The sequence below is a fragment of the Sebastes fasciatus genome, chromosome 2 (genome assembly GCF_043250625.1).
Source record: "Sebastes fasciatus isolate fSebFas1 chromosome 2, fSebFas1.pri, whole genome shotgun sequence".
NCBI lineage: Eukaryota > Metazoa > Chordata > Actinopteri > Perciformes > Sebastidae > Sebastes > Sebastes fasciatus.
The window spans coordinates 39,759,063-39,776,794 of record NC_133796.1 but is presented as its reverse complement, the minus strand read 5'-3'; the positions used below and the strand labels follow the sequence as shown (position 1 = coordinate 39,776,794).

The following is a 17,732-nucleotide window of genomic DNA, read 5'->3' as shown; positions in this document are numbered from 1 at the left end:
TTGTTGGGACGAAGCTTCGGAATCACCTGAGAAGAGAAGCGGACGAACTGTGATGATTTATACTTAAAATATTTAACAGTCAGATTAACGTTCCTGATCACATTCCTGCTACTGAGAGGATGAACCCCATGACCTTTCCTCTAGCGCCACCCACAGGACAAACTACATCTTTACCTCCAAGAAGAGATCAGTCATTTATAGTCATTAATATAAAAACAAACTAAATTGATACGTACCATGTAATCGATCAAAAAGGGGGGTTGTCTTTAATTACTCCAGGCCATAGTGATGAGGGCAGATTTTCCAAGTTTAGACGTGGAAGCTCTGCGTCTCCTTTTTCCGCAGCTCTGTAACACAGAGAGGACGGTTAGGTGTTAGACTTCAGAGGTCAACGCTTTATATTCAGCTTTGGTCATATAAATGATATTTACATACATAATTCTTTCTTATTCTAAGATACAGAAATGTATTTTTGAATCATCACATTTTATTTATATATGTTTTGTGTACTTGATAAAACAAGGTAAATAAATCAATTTAAAAAAAAGCTAAATAAAACTATAGTAATAACAAATAAGTAAATCAATAATAATTACATAATTAAACTCGTCCCTATTCCCCTCCCCCCATAAAAAAGGGAATAAAGTTGTCATTCAGCTTTGTTGTCCTTGTTCTCAGCTGTATTTCTATTTCTTTCTTTTGTTGAACATTTATTTATTGCGGTTTTGCAAAACATAATAAAATACGGCAGACAAGACATACTTAAAAAAGGTAGATAAATAAATAAAAATGAGGTAAATACAAATAATAACATAAATAAATAAATAATAATTACATTAAAGGATTGTCAGACAGCTCGTATCTTAGTCTTTGAATATGTAAAATATAATAATTCCCTTAACCAGGTCTGTATTTCTATTTCTGTTTATGTATAATGAGAGCAACAAAAACACTCCTGGTATGTGTACTCCTGGCTAAATCAGCAAATCAGCTCCACCTCAGCTAGCTCCAACAATGCTGCTCACATATTATCAGTGATAATAATCCTTTAATATCACCATGAAAGGAACCATACAGCAAAATGAGTACTTCAAGTTGTACTACTTTTACTGAGGTAAAGGAGTATTTCCTGCTTACAGGAGCACAGGTTTGGCCATTTGTTGAGCACAGCTCCACTTGGCAGTGCAGGTAGATTTCAGTGCTTTGCCCAGAGAACTCAAACATGTTGAAAGAGAAGAAGTTGGACGTTCCCTTTCCGTTTCCCTCCATGTGCACCGTCTGGTCAGCGGGGTTCGGGCATCTGCTCAGAAACAGGAGAACAGATGAGTTGATGACCGTCAGCAATCGATTCTTACAGCCGCTGACAAAGTCTCAAGAGTTTTTCTCTCACTTGTTAATGACGAGGTCGTATCGCGGACTACTATGACATCTGGTTGCCCAGCAGGAGTCGGTCACTATGGCGACCATTTTGTCGTCCAGCTCCTCCGCCTTCAGCTCCAGCCAGACCATCTGGTTCAGCTGGATCTCAGTGTCCGGCTTGATATGCTGCATGCGGCCAGGGTCGGTGTAGGCGCTCATTATCAGAGTGTAATTCCAAACTCCAGATTTAATCTTCTGCACCACAGAGCTAGAGAACACACACACACACACAAACACACACTTCAGCTGTCTTGAGCTTTGACTACAACAAGCTGCTGCACATTGACAACAAGGCAAAAGTGAGCATGGCTCACATACCCCCGCTCACTGCTTGACCCCTACTAAAGTAGGCCCAAAGGTTTAGCCCTTTTGGAACTAATGGAATTAGTCTATTGAGCACAATCTAGCTAGTTATTAGCTCACCTTCCTCAGGATAAAGTCTGTGGAAGACAAATATGGTCTGTCTCTGTTGATCCCAAGTGAAATAGTTTTAGAGTTCCTCTCCGGAAATGAAATTGAAGCCGAAAAAAATCATAGTTTTTGGGCCAAAATTTCGGGCACCCTGGACTTCTAACCCCCAAAAGGCACAACTAGACCACACCGTCAACCATCACACCAAATTTGAAGTTGCTAAATTAAACAGTTTCCGAGTCCTGTTTGTACTACGTTGTAGTCAGGTAACGGTCAGCCGGCCTCCACACACACCTGTCTTTGATCCTGAAGGACACACTCCTGATGTCTGGCATCTGGTAGAGGCAGGAGAAGTCGATCTCTACTTGGTCGTGGCGGGTGATGACGCCGTTCAAGGTGCCGTTGCTCACCATGATGGTGTTCTTGTAGATGATTTGGCTGTTGTTTGTCTAGATTGTGAAGAAAACCTAATGAGTTCAGATTATTTTTGCATTCACCTGACAGAGAACAAAGTGCTTTCACAGCTCTTGTTGAGGTTTAGAGTCCATATCTTTATCATCCAGTTCATAAATCACATGTGTCTTTCTATCGTAAATAAATAAAACTAGTGGAAATGTCCTTCCAGTATTTAAAGGTACTATATGTAATAATATACATGTATTAATTGCTTTGTATTGCCATTGTGTGAATATTTTGTAATGTAACTTAAAAACTGAGACCTTCCACAACTTTCTCTGTTGCTTTTACAACAGGCTGTGGACTGATTTCTGTGTAAAGGACTTGGGACGGTTTTGCTTCGTAGCGTTAGCTGATGAAGTAATTTGCAAATGGCGAGCTAGTTAGCATCATGGAGATTGTGACATTACAGATAGTAACAGTGATGTATGATTGTAATGTAATGTCACGTCACTGTTTTGGCCGATGCCCAGGATGATCGCTCACACCGCTGGAGTGCGAGCAACAGGATGGTGACTGCAGTTCACTTTAACGGCCACCGGTGTCATTATTAACACAAGGATTTTCTTAAAGTTACATATAGTACCTTTAACCAGAGTTAAAACAAGGTGAGTTGACAGCATGTGCCCTCCCCTTACATCAATTAAAAAAAAAAAAAAACAGTGGACAAAACTTGTAAAATAGGCAACCGTTTGTTACATATTCACAACTTTTTATGAAATGATAATAAGTCAGATGTTTTCATCAGTTTAAAATGGTCGCTCACTTGCCTAAAGAAGGCATTTCTAGGAAGCCTGAAAATAACAATAGATGTCATCATGCCTGGCTGAGACTTGTCATTACTCTGAGGTGAGACAGCATGTTGTGCTGTGCTTGTTGAGAGCAAAAGACTAGAGGAGAGCACCCACCATAACCTCCGTCCCACAGTTGTTGCTGCTGTTAAAGCCGAAACTTATCATGTGGGTCTCGTCGTCCATGTGACCTGTGCAGCTCGGGTCCTTGAGGTGTAGGACGGAGTAGTCGATGCCTTTGTCCAGCAGCAGACATCTAGCCAGAGTAACAGTGGCAGAGTTCTGCATGCAGACTGCCGGTTCGCCTGAACACCCAAAAATATCACCACTTCAATATGGATTTAATTGCAGTTGATATTCAATAAGTAATAGCTAGAATTGATTTTATTCTGAGTTATTATGGAGGCAGAAACATGTCCCCAGTTTCATGTTTTTCTGGTTAAGTGACATTAAACTGAAGAAGAATGAGCGGGCTGTGCCTCTGCCAGATGTTTTGCAAAACTAAAATAAATTATTATTATTAATATTCTTTATTTGTTGAACTGTGACCCCTTCCAGTAGTTACCTTTTAGAAAAGAAGGAAAAAGATAAGTATCAAACAACTTTATATTAGCTACTGTATATCCCTCCCACCCCACGATCCCAACATCTAAAAAATAAGAAGAAGAATGAGAAGAAAACAATTTAAAATTAAATTAAAAAATAAATCAAAATATTAAAATTTTAAAATAAAATAATATTATATAATAATAATAGTTATACCTTTGATCAATTTGCATCTTTTAGGTGTATCAGCAGGTGTTTTTTGAGTTACAAGCTCTTCTGTTCTCAGTTACTTAAACAAAAATTGGTTTCAGAATATCTACTTTGAAAAACAAAAAGATATTTTCATAACAGGAATATTTCTATACAGTGATAACATAATTTACCGGTTGGTGATTTGCTCTAAAAATAAAATAAATTCAAATAAAATAAAACAAAAAAGAAATAAATAGGAGGGAATCATCCTGATGATCTGAACCAACTCTCGCTCTAAAGAAACATCACAACCTTTCAGGAGGTTTTCTCATGCACTGTACCTAAAGCGTCTTTTGGTTTGTACTTGGAGGCAAACATGGCCCGACATAAGCAGGCGGTTCCACCGTTGTTCTCTCCACAGAACTCATGTCGGCTGCAGTCCAGGCCGTGACAGGAGCCCGGCAGGAGTCCACCAGCTACAGACAGACGATGATTGACAGGAAAATAACATTTGAAAAAGAGGTATTGTTTGTTTTGTGATGTACTTTACTGGACAGAAGAAAGTCCTAAAAACTCCACTGGTTCAGGAACATTTTCTTATTTATTTGCTTCTTTCTACTCGACTTACTTGCAGTTTTATTCTACTGCATTTATTTGACAGATTTAGATTTAGTATATTTAAATATACTAAAATGCTGCACAATAATAAAACAGACACAAGGAGTAAAAAATAGATACAAATATAATAGATCAAATAAACATTTAAAATTAACATTAAACTGCTGCTTACATGTAATGCATTCTTTCTTTTGCCTTCATTCTGCACTGTGAATACTACTTTTATTATAAGTACTTTAAGTACCTTTTGCTGATCATACACAGTAGTAAATTATTATTATTGTTTCTTAAGTTACTTAACTCCATTACCATCATTGTAAATTGTACACTGAATGAAATAAACCTCATGTCAAATAATTAAAACATTTAAAAAAAAAAATTTGTATTATAACATATATATTGTGCTATACGTATACTGTACATACATTTTGGCTTTATGAGCGCCAGCATTAAAATTGAAGGTTGTGTATTTAATAATAAAAGTGAAACTGAATCTTACAGCAGCCAACCGTTGACCTCCAGTCCTCCAGTGTGACGTCCTTCAGACTGCAGGCCTTGGCATAAGCCTCCAACAACTGGCAGTTGAGACCGTCCACCGCCGGGTACTTGCACAAAGTGTTTGTGCAGGCGGTTATGTACGGCTCTGGGTCAATGCGGTCGTGACAAGCAGTGAAGGGTGCCTGCCTCATGAGATTACAGCTGTTCCAGCCATGCAGAGAGGAAGAATGAGAGTCAATTACCAGTTTTCTGAACAGTATTTTGTGTGATTAGCTTCCAGAATCATCCCTGCTCATATGACAGTGTCATGGCACCATTGAGATGTATGATAAAGATGACTTGTTTAGTGTTTTGAAGGGTCAGTTCTTACTGTTCAGTTGAGCGGTTGCAGTTGATCGTACTGTCAACGGTGTCGTTGTGCTGAATCTCGCATCTAGGGGGTGACACATAGCACATTACATTTGAAACTTGTACAACATTAATAAACAGGTAATATCAGTCAGTGCATCAAGTTAAGATAAAAATCGTACTCAGGGAAAGTGGTCTTCTCTGCACTCGGAGTGGTGGTTAGGTTGGGATTTTTGGGGTTGCCACACAAGCCGTTTACATCATCAAATCCTGGTTGATGTCAGGAGACGATTAAAGACAAATCAATGAACTTTCAACCTGATAAGCACAGCTGTCATCCTTAAATTCAACGTTGAAAAAGGCAAATAGTAATTTATATACATCAAATATTTTGTTTTCTGTACCTGACACATGTGCGGTGGTGCCATCAAAAAAGAGTGTCATGCTGGAGTTAGGCAACTTGGCAGTAATTCCAGTGTGGTCCTTGGAGAGCTCCACGCCATGAATCCACTGAGTCGTGGTGTTGAGCTTTATGTATTGTGAAGTACGCCCATCCTATATCACAGCAGATAGGCAAAGTAAAGGAAACACTTGCTCAAACATCACAAATAAAAAACACACATACATGTGCTTTGCATGTGTGCTTGTTCCCACTTGGACTGTAGATCTTGTGATGTTTATTGATATCTTTATTTTCAAATGATGAAGATGTAACTCTGTACAGTTTGGTACTTGATAATGTTGCTTTCTGAGAATGTCTGAATGCATTGTTTTGTGGAGCTAAATGTTTCGTTTGTGAGGCACAATAAACATTTACTATTCAAAAGTTATGTTATTATTGCTTTTAGGTGGATTGTGGCAGCCTACCCAAAGTCTTCCATCTGGTACCAGAAACATTGCTGAACCTGACTCGCGCCAGAATATTTCGAAGTAGAACAAAAATGGCACATTTTTACGCCGTCGCTCCGAGAAAAACGCCACGATTCCCAAATCCTTGTTGCTCATCAGGCGGTAATCACACCGATCCGGGATAGAGTGGACTCTGCCGAAGAAATCGATGACAGTGGAGCCGGTCACAGTGCACACGGCAGGGTTTGCAATGCACCTGATGGAGATGGAAAGGAACAGATATATTTTTATTTCTGAAAGAAAAATCCAAACACCACAAAGACAGGACGTTTCCAAATTCATATCAATCTGAGGAAAATGAATCCTTATTTGAAACTTAAAGGGGTACTCCACCAATTTTACACATAAAGGTCAGTTTACTGGTAAAGGGGAGTAGCACTCAACCTGTGAAAACATAAAGTCTATAATTATATCGCTCCAATAACGCTAAGGTAATAAATATCTTGAGCGTTCAAGTTGGGGGTGTCGCAATATACGCCCCACACACAAATGAGCGTCATTCATTTTCCAAAAAAACAAGACGCACAATAAACAAAGTTAAGAATTAATTTCACTGATTACATTATCATCATCATCATCATTATTATTATTATCAGGATTTTTAAAATGTTCTATGATATTAGCTATAATATCGTTATCGTGAATTCTAATCGTGTAGTGAAAATCTGATATCGTGACAACCTGACAACCTTATAAAGTGGGGCTATGCAGTGCTATTGCGTTGCACTATGGGAAATGTAGGATCCAGCGATTTTTAAGTTTGACTCAACTCAGGAAAGTCAGGATATCTCGGCCTCTGCTGCTTCGATTTTTACCACTTATTTTTGTATCTGTCTTGTGCAAGTCCCCCTACTTTAATGATGTTCAATACTACAATACTGCTGGAGCACCTCTTTGATGACTTCAATGTCTCTAAAGTGCACACAATAAGTGACAAGGACAATCTGTATCTCTTAACTTTAAGAATATATCATAATAAAGGCCTATGTGGGCACAGAGGTGAATGTTGTTACTATAACAAACCTAACCATACATACATATTCATACAAACAATCTTAAAAATCACTCAGTGACCCTCACATTAAAGAACAACTTCACAGACATTTTGAGGTGCTTATTGGATAAAAAAGGCTGCACTGCAACCTCAGTCCAAGGGTTTACTGCTTGTATTTATTATTATTAATATTATTATTACTATTATTAAAAGACTTTTCTGCTGCAGCAATTTGGATGATTTTTTTTTTAATTTTCCATCGTGAGTCCGACAATGAATCGGTGGAGTATTCTTTTAAGTTTTATAGACGGAGTCATTAATCAGCTGATCAAAACAAAAATAATGGATAGATCAATAATGAATGTAATCGTTAGTTGCAGCCCTGATCCGAATAATAGCAGAACTTTCATTGTTTTGTGTCACGTTCATAGGCCGTTTGTCTGAATACAAGAGGCTTTCAATCCACATGGTACACTTCGTTTAAACCAGTCGGTCAAACCTTTATTCAAACTTTATTCCAAATATAAAGTGAACATATTTACGTGACGTTGTCCTGGCAAACCTCCGTGACTCCACATGAACTGACAGTACTGGCGACTGCATGTTCATCACAGACTTCTTTGAGGCAGGTTCCTGGGTTTAACTTCTCTGAATCGGCTGCCAAAGTGACATCTGGGAGGTGATAGGAAATGAGTTTAATATTAAACTTCACCAACTAGTGTTCAGAATTCAACAGAATGAATTAACAGCAATTTTACAATATCAAACATTTGTTTAGAGCAAGGGTGCCCAAAATTTTCCCTTGGAGGGCCAAAACTGGAACTCAATAGTGGGCCACGGGCCAAAATTAAACACCTATTGTATTGTATTGTTAAGATGCAAAATGGTACTAGGATCCCAAGTTCCCTTAATTAAATATGTTTTAGATAGTTAGCCCCTTAAAACCCACCTGCTGAATACAATTGGGGTCATTTATGCAATTTATGCATTTCCAAGACTGTTTAGGGACCCCAGTATGTAGAAATATTAAAATACACAATTTGTAGAATAGGCAAAAATAACACATGTATACTGCATTCAAGGAACTGCATGTTTTCCCCAAAACTGCATAGGATTATCATAAAGTGGGCATGTCTGTAAAGGGGAGACTCGTGGGTACCCATAGAACCCATTTTCAGTCACATATCTTGAGGTTAGAGGTCAAGAGACCCCTTTGAAAATGGCCATGCCAGTTTTTCCCCGCCAAAATTTAGCCCAACTTTAGAGTGTTAGCATCCTTCCTGACAAGCTAATATGACATGATATGGTATTAATAGAGTCCTTAGGTTTTCTAGTTTCATATGATGCCACTATCTTCTAACCATAAACCCGAGCCTAGTACGGCCTCCAAAAGACAGTAAAGTCGGTTGGGTCTTTTAATAAAAAAAATAATTTGTTAACATCTGGCGGGCCAAATCAAACCTGATGGCGGGCCAACTTTGGCCCGCGGGCCCCACTTTGGACAGCCCTGGTTTAGAGGATCCCTGAAGAGCCCCAGTCCCTTCTTTGGGAACCTCAGAATTTGCCTACCTGAGAGTCTGCATCCGCTCAAGTGAGTGAACAGTGTATGGACTTGAATCCTCCTTTTTATATATATTCCTCCAATTTCAGGATGTTGTCCATTAATTAATTAATTAATTAATATTGTATATCCTTCTCGCTCGTATGAATGTGGTTCCAGGGCATTGCTGTGAAAGAGCTTACTACTCAGTCAATCTTCCCTGAATAAACAATGATTGATGATGAATTCCTGATAACGGACGCCTCGTTGGGCATTATCCCTTACATATATTATAAATGAGTAACTGTTTCAAACAAAATTCCTTATTGCTAATCATTTCTCAGGATGCCCCAGTTTGTACCTCTCATATACAGTATTATATTTGATTCAAGTCGCAGATAGGAGCATTTTCCAAAATATCACAAATGGTTTCTTTGTCCCGCTGCAGATGTAATTCTTTAAATCAAGATGGTTGGAAGAGACTTTGAGGATTCTTGTTAAACGACCTTCTGGCTCACAGACTCAACTGTAATGGTACATGTAATGGAGAGGATTAAGTGGCTCTACGCTCAGGGACGAGATGCTTCTGAAACTTCTGAAATCACAGCCTGAGGTCAGGATCAAGTTAACTTGCCATACAGCAGATAGGTTTGAGGACATACTTTGCCACAGTAAACAGACTCAGGCTCATCTCTGATACCAAAGTTACATCTTACATATACTTACAAAATTATCGGACATATCCAGAAAGGCACTAGCAGCTGTTTGTGCCTCAAAGTTGTACAGCTCTAAATCCACCTGAAAGCATAAACAGATGAGGGACAGTGAATATTAGGAAATGGCTTCAAAAATATTTTAGAAATAAAACTTTGATTTGAAGTTCCCTTTGCACCACAACGTCTTTGAAATGATTTGTACAAAAGGCTGAACAGTCAATCAATGTAAGAACACGGAACTGATGATGACTCACATAGTCTCCAACTGGTCCTCTGATCCTCAGCAGAATATGACATTGTGAAATGGACACCATCTGTGGCAGCTTGGAAGTTTTAATAAAAGTTGAACTGAATTGAGAGGTACTCTTTTGCTCCCAACCAACTCTGGTTGCATTGCCGAAATCACCCACGGAAAGACAGTCTTGTGCGTTTTCAGCTGTGTCATCTTCGAAACAAACTGAAAGAACTGAACCTTGGATCGACAGCTGCAAAAACAGAGAGGCACCATTCATGAAGTGACAACAATATTATCAAGTATTTATCAAGTATAATATTATCAATATTTCAAGACAGGCTTTGACTCAAAAACAGCATCATTTCATCTCATAAAACTGTAATTTATTGCACCATTTTAAACTATAAGTTTTACTTTATTACTCCAAAATAAAATTATTTCAAGTCAATAATGATATCAATATATTTTTCTCATTTTGGTGCAACACTTTTTAGTCCAACAAGTCCTGAGCAGTTTTGCATTAAAGAGAAGAAATTGAAGTTAACAGAGGACTGGGGGTGGGGGTGGGGAACATTTTTTTAGTTACTAGTTACCTTTGCAAACTCAGATTAATAATCACAATATAATCAAAAAGTAAATGATGATGTAATATTATAGGTTAAGATAAGATGAAACATTTCTGATCCTCTGGGACAAATTCACAAGATACCCTGTTGCATATAAAGTAATGAAAATAACTATAAGTGATCAACACATTAATGCATCAAAAATTATAATCCAATAATATCAGATATATTATTCTGAAATGGGCCATTCTGCATCATGAGTACTTTTACTTTGGATACTTTAAGTATGTTTCGATGCTAATATGTTTGTATTTCAGTAGAATTGTCATCTAGCTCTCAGCAAGAAAAGCAAATGAAATCTGTATGCGATATCTTCGCTAACAGACCGTCATCAGCAGTCAAACGGTCTGTCTGTCAGATAATAACAGTAGAGGGAAAGACAAGATGTTTCTGAAACATGATTTAATTTTACTTACATCCAGCATTGAGTATGTGCGTCCATAGTAGGTGATGGGACACGTGCTGATGTTCACCTGTCCAGCACCAGTAATGAATTGCATGGCAGACAGATTGAGGTCAACCTGGTTGGCAGCAACTACAGCGTGGATTTGAAGGAAAAGAAATAGCATACATGAATCTATCAACACCAGCTATATACTGTCCATTCCCTCTGAATTAAAAGTCCCATATTGTGCTTATTTTCGGGTACATGTATTTTATATTTCTACTAGAACATGTTTACATGCTGTAATGTTCAAAAAACCTGTTAAGTTCTTCATATAGTCTGCCTGAATATACCTGTATATTTCTGAAACGCTCCGTTTTAGTGCATTTCAACGGAACTGCAATGGAATTGCGTCGCTAGGCAACAATCTGGGTTCAAGTTTACTTCCTGTCAGCTGATGTCATTGACATACACTGCAGCAAGAAATAAACTGGGACACATTAAGAATGTTTTCGTGTAAAACTGTGAAATGGTCTAAATATTGTAGATTTGTGACATCACAAATGGGCTCAGTTTCTGAATACGGGCTGTGAGTATTTCTCCGTATATTGAGCGTTTTGATACTTTAACAGTATTTATATAGCACTTAAACCTGCTTTATAATAAATATAAGACATGGAAATCTCACTTATTACATTATGGGACCTTTAAAATGACATTCATCAATGCAATGAATTCTGAGTGTAAAATAATTTATTTATTATTCATTTATTTTGATTTCATGGATGAGCACATGTTTTAAAAGTGTTCATCATTCATGAAATGTTTCTATTGGAAATTTGCACAACGTCAAATCTGGGTTAAAAGCTAGTAAAAAGAAGTAAAAAAAAAAAAGCTGCCATTACTGCGAGGATATTAGATGCACGCAGTGACACTGTAATGTATACAAAGAGGATTTTACTTTTAAATTGATTTCATCAAATGCCTTTAAAATAAAAGTTATATTCTTAATCACTGAAAACTGTTCAATGGCTGCTTACCTGCCAGCAGGAGGAGCAGTGCACCCGGCTTCATGATGGAGCCCCGGCAGTAAACTGTCAGAGAGCTGTGAGACAGAAAACACCTTATTTAATCCCTTCATTCACACTAAATTCTATACCATACCAATATACATACATACATTATAAAGGATTCATGATTTCATAATTTGAATGCCTTTCTTGCATGCTGCATAAGGTTATTAAAAGGTTACATACTGAATCTAAAATCCATTAAATGGACCCTGATGCAAAGTAGTGTTGGAAATAAATTATTATTCAGTGTTACTTTTAACATCCAATGAAAACATTTTTCATCTTTGTGTGTCAAACTTAAAGGCAATGATGAAACTGAAAAGTGGTGGATGTCATAAGGAACTTTAGTTATAAAATATAACCAGAATAAATCATCAAATGAAGAGAATTGAAACTAAATAAACCAGAACAACATGAAAGCAGTGTAAATAATAAGCCTACACAGGCAGAAACGTTTTAAATGTGGCACAGACCGTTGGTGCAGAATAAAGAATTGAAAGATCAGAAATAAGCTGTGGAGGGCTTTGAAAGTAACCAAAGGAATCTTAAATGATAAAAATGAATATTTCCAAATCATTTGAATAAGCAGTGCAGTTCTTTTCTTTGTTTTCCTGAAGTCACTGCATACTCAAAATGAATTTTCTTGTCCATATACTGAGTAACCATGATGCATCTTGATCATTTAAAGCAGCAGTCATCCTAGTTAGTGCATAAGCATCGTAGCCAGACGGAGAGAGGGAGAGTGTGCAGCATTGTCTTACCGTCTGGAGGTCGGGTGGAGCAGCAGGGAGATGTAGCTCTGCAGATGGAGGTCGGTGATGAAACCCTCTGGGATGTTTCAGCTCTCGGGGCTGATGTGTCTGCTGTGTGTCTCTCTCTGTCTGCTTTTTATATAGGTCCTGCTCATCACGCTCCTGAATACTTATGCAAGTTTTACATTCTTGAAACATTTTGACTCCCCAAACTGGCATTGTGTGACCTTTAGCACTCCACTGAGTAACCGCACCTTTCTTAGTAATTATTCACAAAAGAACGCACTAAGTGAATTTCAACCTTTGAGAAGACCAAGTTTAACATCTTTCCAGCAACTTTTTGATGTTTCTTTATGATGAATGTGTTTCAGCATGAATACAATTTATTTTTTGGCAATTAAATCCATATCCATATATCTACTAACCCCCTGAAACCCGCGATCCCGACTGATATTACTGTCTTTCAGAGGCTGTAGCAGGTTGAAGGTATAGATATCACATGAAACTAGAAAACCTAAAGAATCCATTGGCACCAACCATGTCATCATTGTCAGGAAGGAGGTTAAATAACGCTCCAAAATTACGCTACATTTTGGCAAGGAACAACTGGCATGGTCATTTTCAAAGGGGTCCCTTGACCTCTGACCTCTAAAATGAAAATGAGCTCTATGGGTACCCACGAGTCTCCCCTTTACAGACATGCCCACTTTATGATAATCACATGCAGTTTGGGGCAAAAAAACATACCGTCTTTTGAATTTAGTATAAATATGTCATACCACTGTAAAGCTGAGACTTGTGGATCCAATGAGCCCAACTGTATTCATGTGTGATGATGTTAGTCCCCAAAGTAGACATTTCATTGTAATGAGCCTCCTTTTTGAAACGTGACCTCACTGTATAAATTGACCTCTAGGATAATCACAGCCTCATGAAACTGTAAACCTGTGTTATTTACTGGTTTTGATGCTTTAGCGCATTATTCACACTCTACAGTTAATGCTGAACCCATGAAGTCAGAAAGATTAGGGACATGGTTTGATTTGAGTAAAACCTGATTTCTATTGACGGTTGTCAGCAAAGCCCCGATTTTTTGATAGTTCTAAAGATTATCTTTCTAGATATTTCTGTGGTGTGAGGTATGTTAAGAGTGTTTTTTACATCCTCCGATCGGCTCAGAAGTCCATCCTGGCCGCACCGATTTAAAATCGTAAATATTAACATGTTCAATATTTACGATCGGCTCTCCTGTTGTGTGTGGGGAACCCCGAGGACAGCCGACGACACAGTCACGATAGCCAATTGAGAACAAGTTGACTGAAGCGTTAACAAGTTAACCATCTAATGCATGAGCTAATGCAAAACGCCAAGCATAATGTGGTAATAAGATGGAGCTCAGAGATGGAGGACCAACTTGTTGATTTGTGGCAACAACACCAGTATTTATTTAACATGTCTCCATGACTTCATCCATCCATCCATCCTTCATGAATTTTCAGAACAAAGTAAAAACTAACATCGCTAATTCTTCCTGCCCGTCGTCCGCCATGTTTGTTTACACTTAAGTCACGTTTAATCGTGAGTGATTTTGCGAGATTTCTGTATTTTTGAGTCGGGACTCTTGTTGTTCATGAGTGAATCTGTTAGTGTGTGGTGTGCTGTTTTGGCCCTATTGTTGCTCTCAACTCATTATAGGAACCAAACTGTTCAATTGAACATAACATGTCATTATGTGTGGGCTCTCTACTAAACTACCACACTACTGGGCACAATAGACTACAACAACACACAACAACTGGTGTGCAACAAAGCAGACAATGTGGGGCAAGCTTTCACCTATGTTACCTACCTAACCAGGGATCTAGCTAACTCAACCTTTATGCAAAAGTTGTGGTGGGAAAATTGAGAAACATTGAGCCCGATGACACGTTAAGCAACCAGCATGCTGGTGACCCACCTGGACAGTCAAGGAGGTGTCCCTGAGCCAACTGCTCTAGCCACACTAAAGCACCTAAATAACAAACTAAAACAGCGTGTCCAGTCACCCAGATCATGTTTCTTATGCCTATCGGGAAAGTTAGCTCCAACCAATAACATTTCTTGCTCTGAAACACACCAGACAAACCTGACCTAGGGTGGACAAGGCAATAGACCTCGACAAATATTTAATTAATAGGAAAATAAGATGGGGTGTGGAGATGTGGAAGGATTCAGTGTGTGAGTGTTGCAAAAGGTGTAAATCAAACTACAAAAGATGTGAAGGCCATGAGGAGATGTTGTGGCTGCAGCTTACCCTGCAAGAGCTTCCCTCCCACCTCTCAGGTGCAGCCAGTTGCTCTGACGACAAACCCCAGGTCTCGCCACAAGAAAACAAAGCCGCACAGGAAGTCAGAGGGGCCGTCACATTGAGCAGGTTCCTCAGGTACCTCAGCATTCTGTCCTATGATGACAACCTATTATTTAACCTGAGAGCTTCAGGTAATTATAAACCAGTTTGTGACGAATGACATATTCCTTCCGAAAAGCTTATATGCAAATCAGAAGGTTGTTTTCAGAACATTCTTTGATTTGTGATCATTTTGATAAAACATTAAAACTAGTTCTATCATCATCCTAATAAATATACATGCTGTATGTTTTCTTTATAAGATACAATATATAAAAATGATCCCAAAAAAGAAGCTCCTCATTCTAAATCTAAATTTTGCGTCAAGATTAAGCAGTTATTGTTTTTAATTACATGAACAAGAACGATTGCTGCACATCTGAGCTCCCTTATCAATGAGTATCACTGTACATTTTGCACTTTATTGAATGACAGAAAGTTTTTATTAGCTTCCTTTCATTTCAGAATTTTTTAAGGATTTGTAAATTCTGAAAGTAATTACATTTAGAAAGAGACTCTATGGGACTGAAAAATAATTCCTACTTTGTTGTACATCTGAACACTTTTGAACCAGTTTGTCAGTAACTCACTTTGTCTTCAGTTTGTCTCTGTCCACAGGAGCTGAGTCTCTCTCCTGGTAGCAGACACAGACACAAGGTACACGGTTATTGTCGGTCTACAACACAATGTTGTACATACTCGATTATTATTATAATTACTATTGTCATAACATGTACACACATGGAATTTGAGCTCTGCATTCAACCCATCCTAAGCATTTTTAGGGGGGTGAGCTGCTGTTAAGTGCTCGGGGAGCAACTTGCACTTTAAGATGTTTAGTGTCAAATTAACAGTGACAATTATCCTGTAGTTGCTGTATACCACGGTAAAATTACCATAAAACTAACTACAGTCTTCGATGGATAGCCTATGACAGAAATGTTATCCCTGGCACTCTTGACCAGAGATTCAAACAATGGATTCCAATTGGTGTAACAGCATTATGTACAGTAATAAAAGATGGGAATGTTATGAGTTTTCAGGAACTGAAACAAAACTAAGGACCATTTTAGATATCTGCAATTAAGGGACTTTTATGACAGAGACATAAAGCACAATTTAGATAAAAATGGGATAGTAAGAACCATAATTGGAGTTTATAATTCAAAAAAATATAGGATAATATCTACATTATATCAGTGCCTAATGGAGAGAAGGGGAAATACAACATCGTATGTAAAGCTGAAATGGGAAGAATAATTAGGTGTCACTATCACAGAAGATGAATGGTTACATATCTGGAGAACACAACAGTCTACAACATCTTCACGTACATGGAGAGAACACTGTTGGAAGAGTGTAATTCGATTTTTTATAACACCCCAAATTACAAACAAATACGTGTCTGTAGCACAACCTTGCTGGAGAAGATGTGGGGCCATGAATGTAGACCATTCACATATATTTTGGCTTTGCCCTGAAGTTGCACAGTTTTGGGGAAATGTTCATAAGATTATTTGCAAAATGTTGGGCTATGATATACCCAAGTCATGTATAGTACTATATTTCAGCAATATGACTGGAAATACTGTGTTAAGAGAAGACAGATACCTGTTGAAAGTGTTGTTGGCAGCCTGTAAGAAGGCCATTACGAAGAGATGGTGTAAGGCAGAACCACCTACGCAAGATGAATGGCTGAAAATTGTGAATGAAATATATGATATGGAACTGTTAACCCATAGGATAAGAACACAAGAGGAGCAATGTCGAGAGAAGTGGGAGAAATGGACAATGTTTACATGTCAACGACAGGATGAGGAAATGAACCATTGAATATGTCATGGTAATAAGAAAACTTTGTAGAGACAGGGCAATCTATATCCTTTCATGTTTTTTGTTTTGTTTTATTGTTCTATGTGTGTGTTGTCTTTCTGTCATAGAAAAGCAATAAAAACAAAGTATCAAAAAAAAAAAGAAAAAAAAGAATTACAAGACCAAAATAAAAAGACGGAGGAAGTCGCCGCCCGAATAGAGGAGCTTGAAACATGGAGTGCTGCTGCGAACAACGTACTCCAAGAAACACTGAAAGATCAGACGATACTTTTCAACAAACTGAATGATCTGGAGTCCAGATCCCGAAGAAACAATCTGCGGATATATGGTGTGCCGGAGGGTGCGGGAGGCAGCTCAGTACCTCAGTTTAAATGTCAGTCCCTGTAACAACAGATCTACAGATTCAACGAGCAGACAGAGCCCTGGCACAGAAACCTAGCCCCAGCTCACATCCGAGATCCATAATTGTCCACTTTCTCCAGTTTAAAGTTAAAGAGATGGTCCTCAAACAGGCATGGCAAAAGAAGATCCAACTTGGAGAACGAATGCTGTCTTTTGACCACGACTACACTACCGCTGTAGTACAACAACGTAAGGCATACAAACATGTTAAAAGTGTCCTAAAAGAGGAAGGAATCCGCTTTCAGATACCATTCACCAAGATGTGTATTCACCAGCCTTCAGCTGGATGAGACCACCACCTCTGACAACAACGCTCTGTTGATGGCCTCAGGAGATAACTGAGGATTTTTTGTTTTCCAAATACCTGGAAACAGACACCAAGAACCAGACTATTTTTAATGTGCTTTCTGCGTATCTACAGGAGAAATCAATCCCAATCACGAACATCCTCGCATGTGCCACTGATGGGGCCCCCTCCATGGTTGGCAGGTACCGTGGCTTCACCGCTCTGCTGAAGGAGCAGGTACCGCATATCCTCGCAGTCCACTATGTCTTGCACCGCCACAACCTTGTGGCCAAATCTAAAAGTCCACCTCTCCATG

The 17,732-nt window shown here is 38.5% G+C and overlaps 1 protein-coding gene across 1 annotated transcript; it reads right to left on the bottom strand.

Annotated features, from left to right (window-relative positions):
* Nucleotides 1-266: 266 nt before the first annotated feature.
* Nucleotides 267-14,943, bottom strand: LOC141761623 (alpha-tectorin-like). The gene is made up of 14 exons (XM_074625081.1): nucleotides 14,825-14,943; nucleotides 11,725-11,789; nucleotides 7,725-7,854; nucleotides 6,168-6,384; nucleotides 5,684-5,834; nucleotides 5,462-5,549; nucleotides 5,302-5,364; nucleotides 4,933-5,132; nucleotides 4,157-4,291; nucleotides 3,195-3,382; nucleotides 2,125-2,279; nucleotides 1,391-1,627; nucleotides 1,138-1,300; nucleotides 267-347 (listed from the first exon to the last, which is right to left on the bottom strand). The coding sequence occupies exons 1-14, from the start codon at nucleotides 14,941-14,943 to the stop codon at nucleotides 267-269; spliced, it is 1,992 nt and encodes a 663-aa protein (XP_074481182.1).
* Nucleotides 14,944-17,732: the final 2,789 nt, after the last annotated feature.

What these genes read in the sequence shown, in the direction of transcription:
- LOC141761623 (XM_074625081.1), bottom strand. Translation starts at nt 14,943, where the DNA reads ATGCTGAGGTACCTGAGGAACCTGCTCAATGTGACGGCCCCTCTGACT. An exon ending in ACTGTGGGACGGAGGTTATG is followed by an intron (nt 2,280 to 3,194) that starts GTGGGTGCTCTC and finishes TTCACAATCTAG; the next exon opens with ACAAACAACAGCCAAATCAT. An exon ending in TACGACCTCGTCATTAACAA is followed by an intron (nt 1,301 to 1,390) that starts GTGAGAGAAAAA and finishes GTTTCTGAGCAG; the next exon opens with ATGCCCGAACCCCGCTGACC.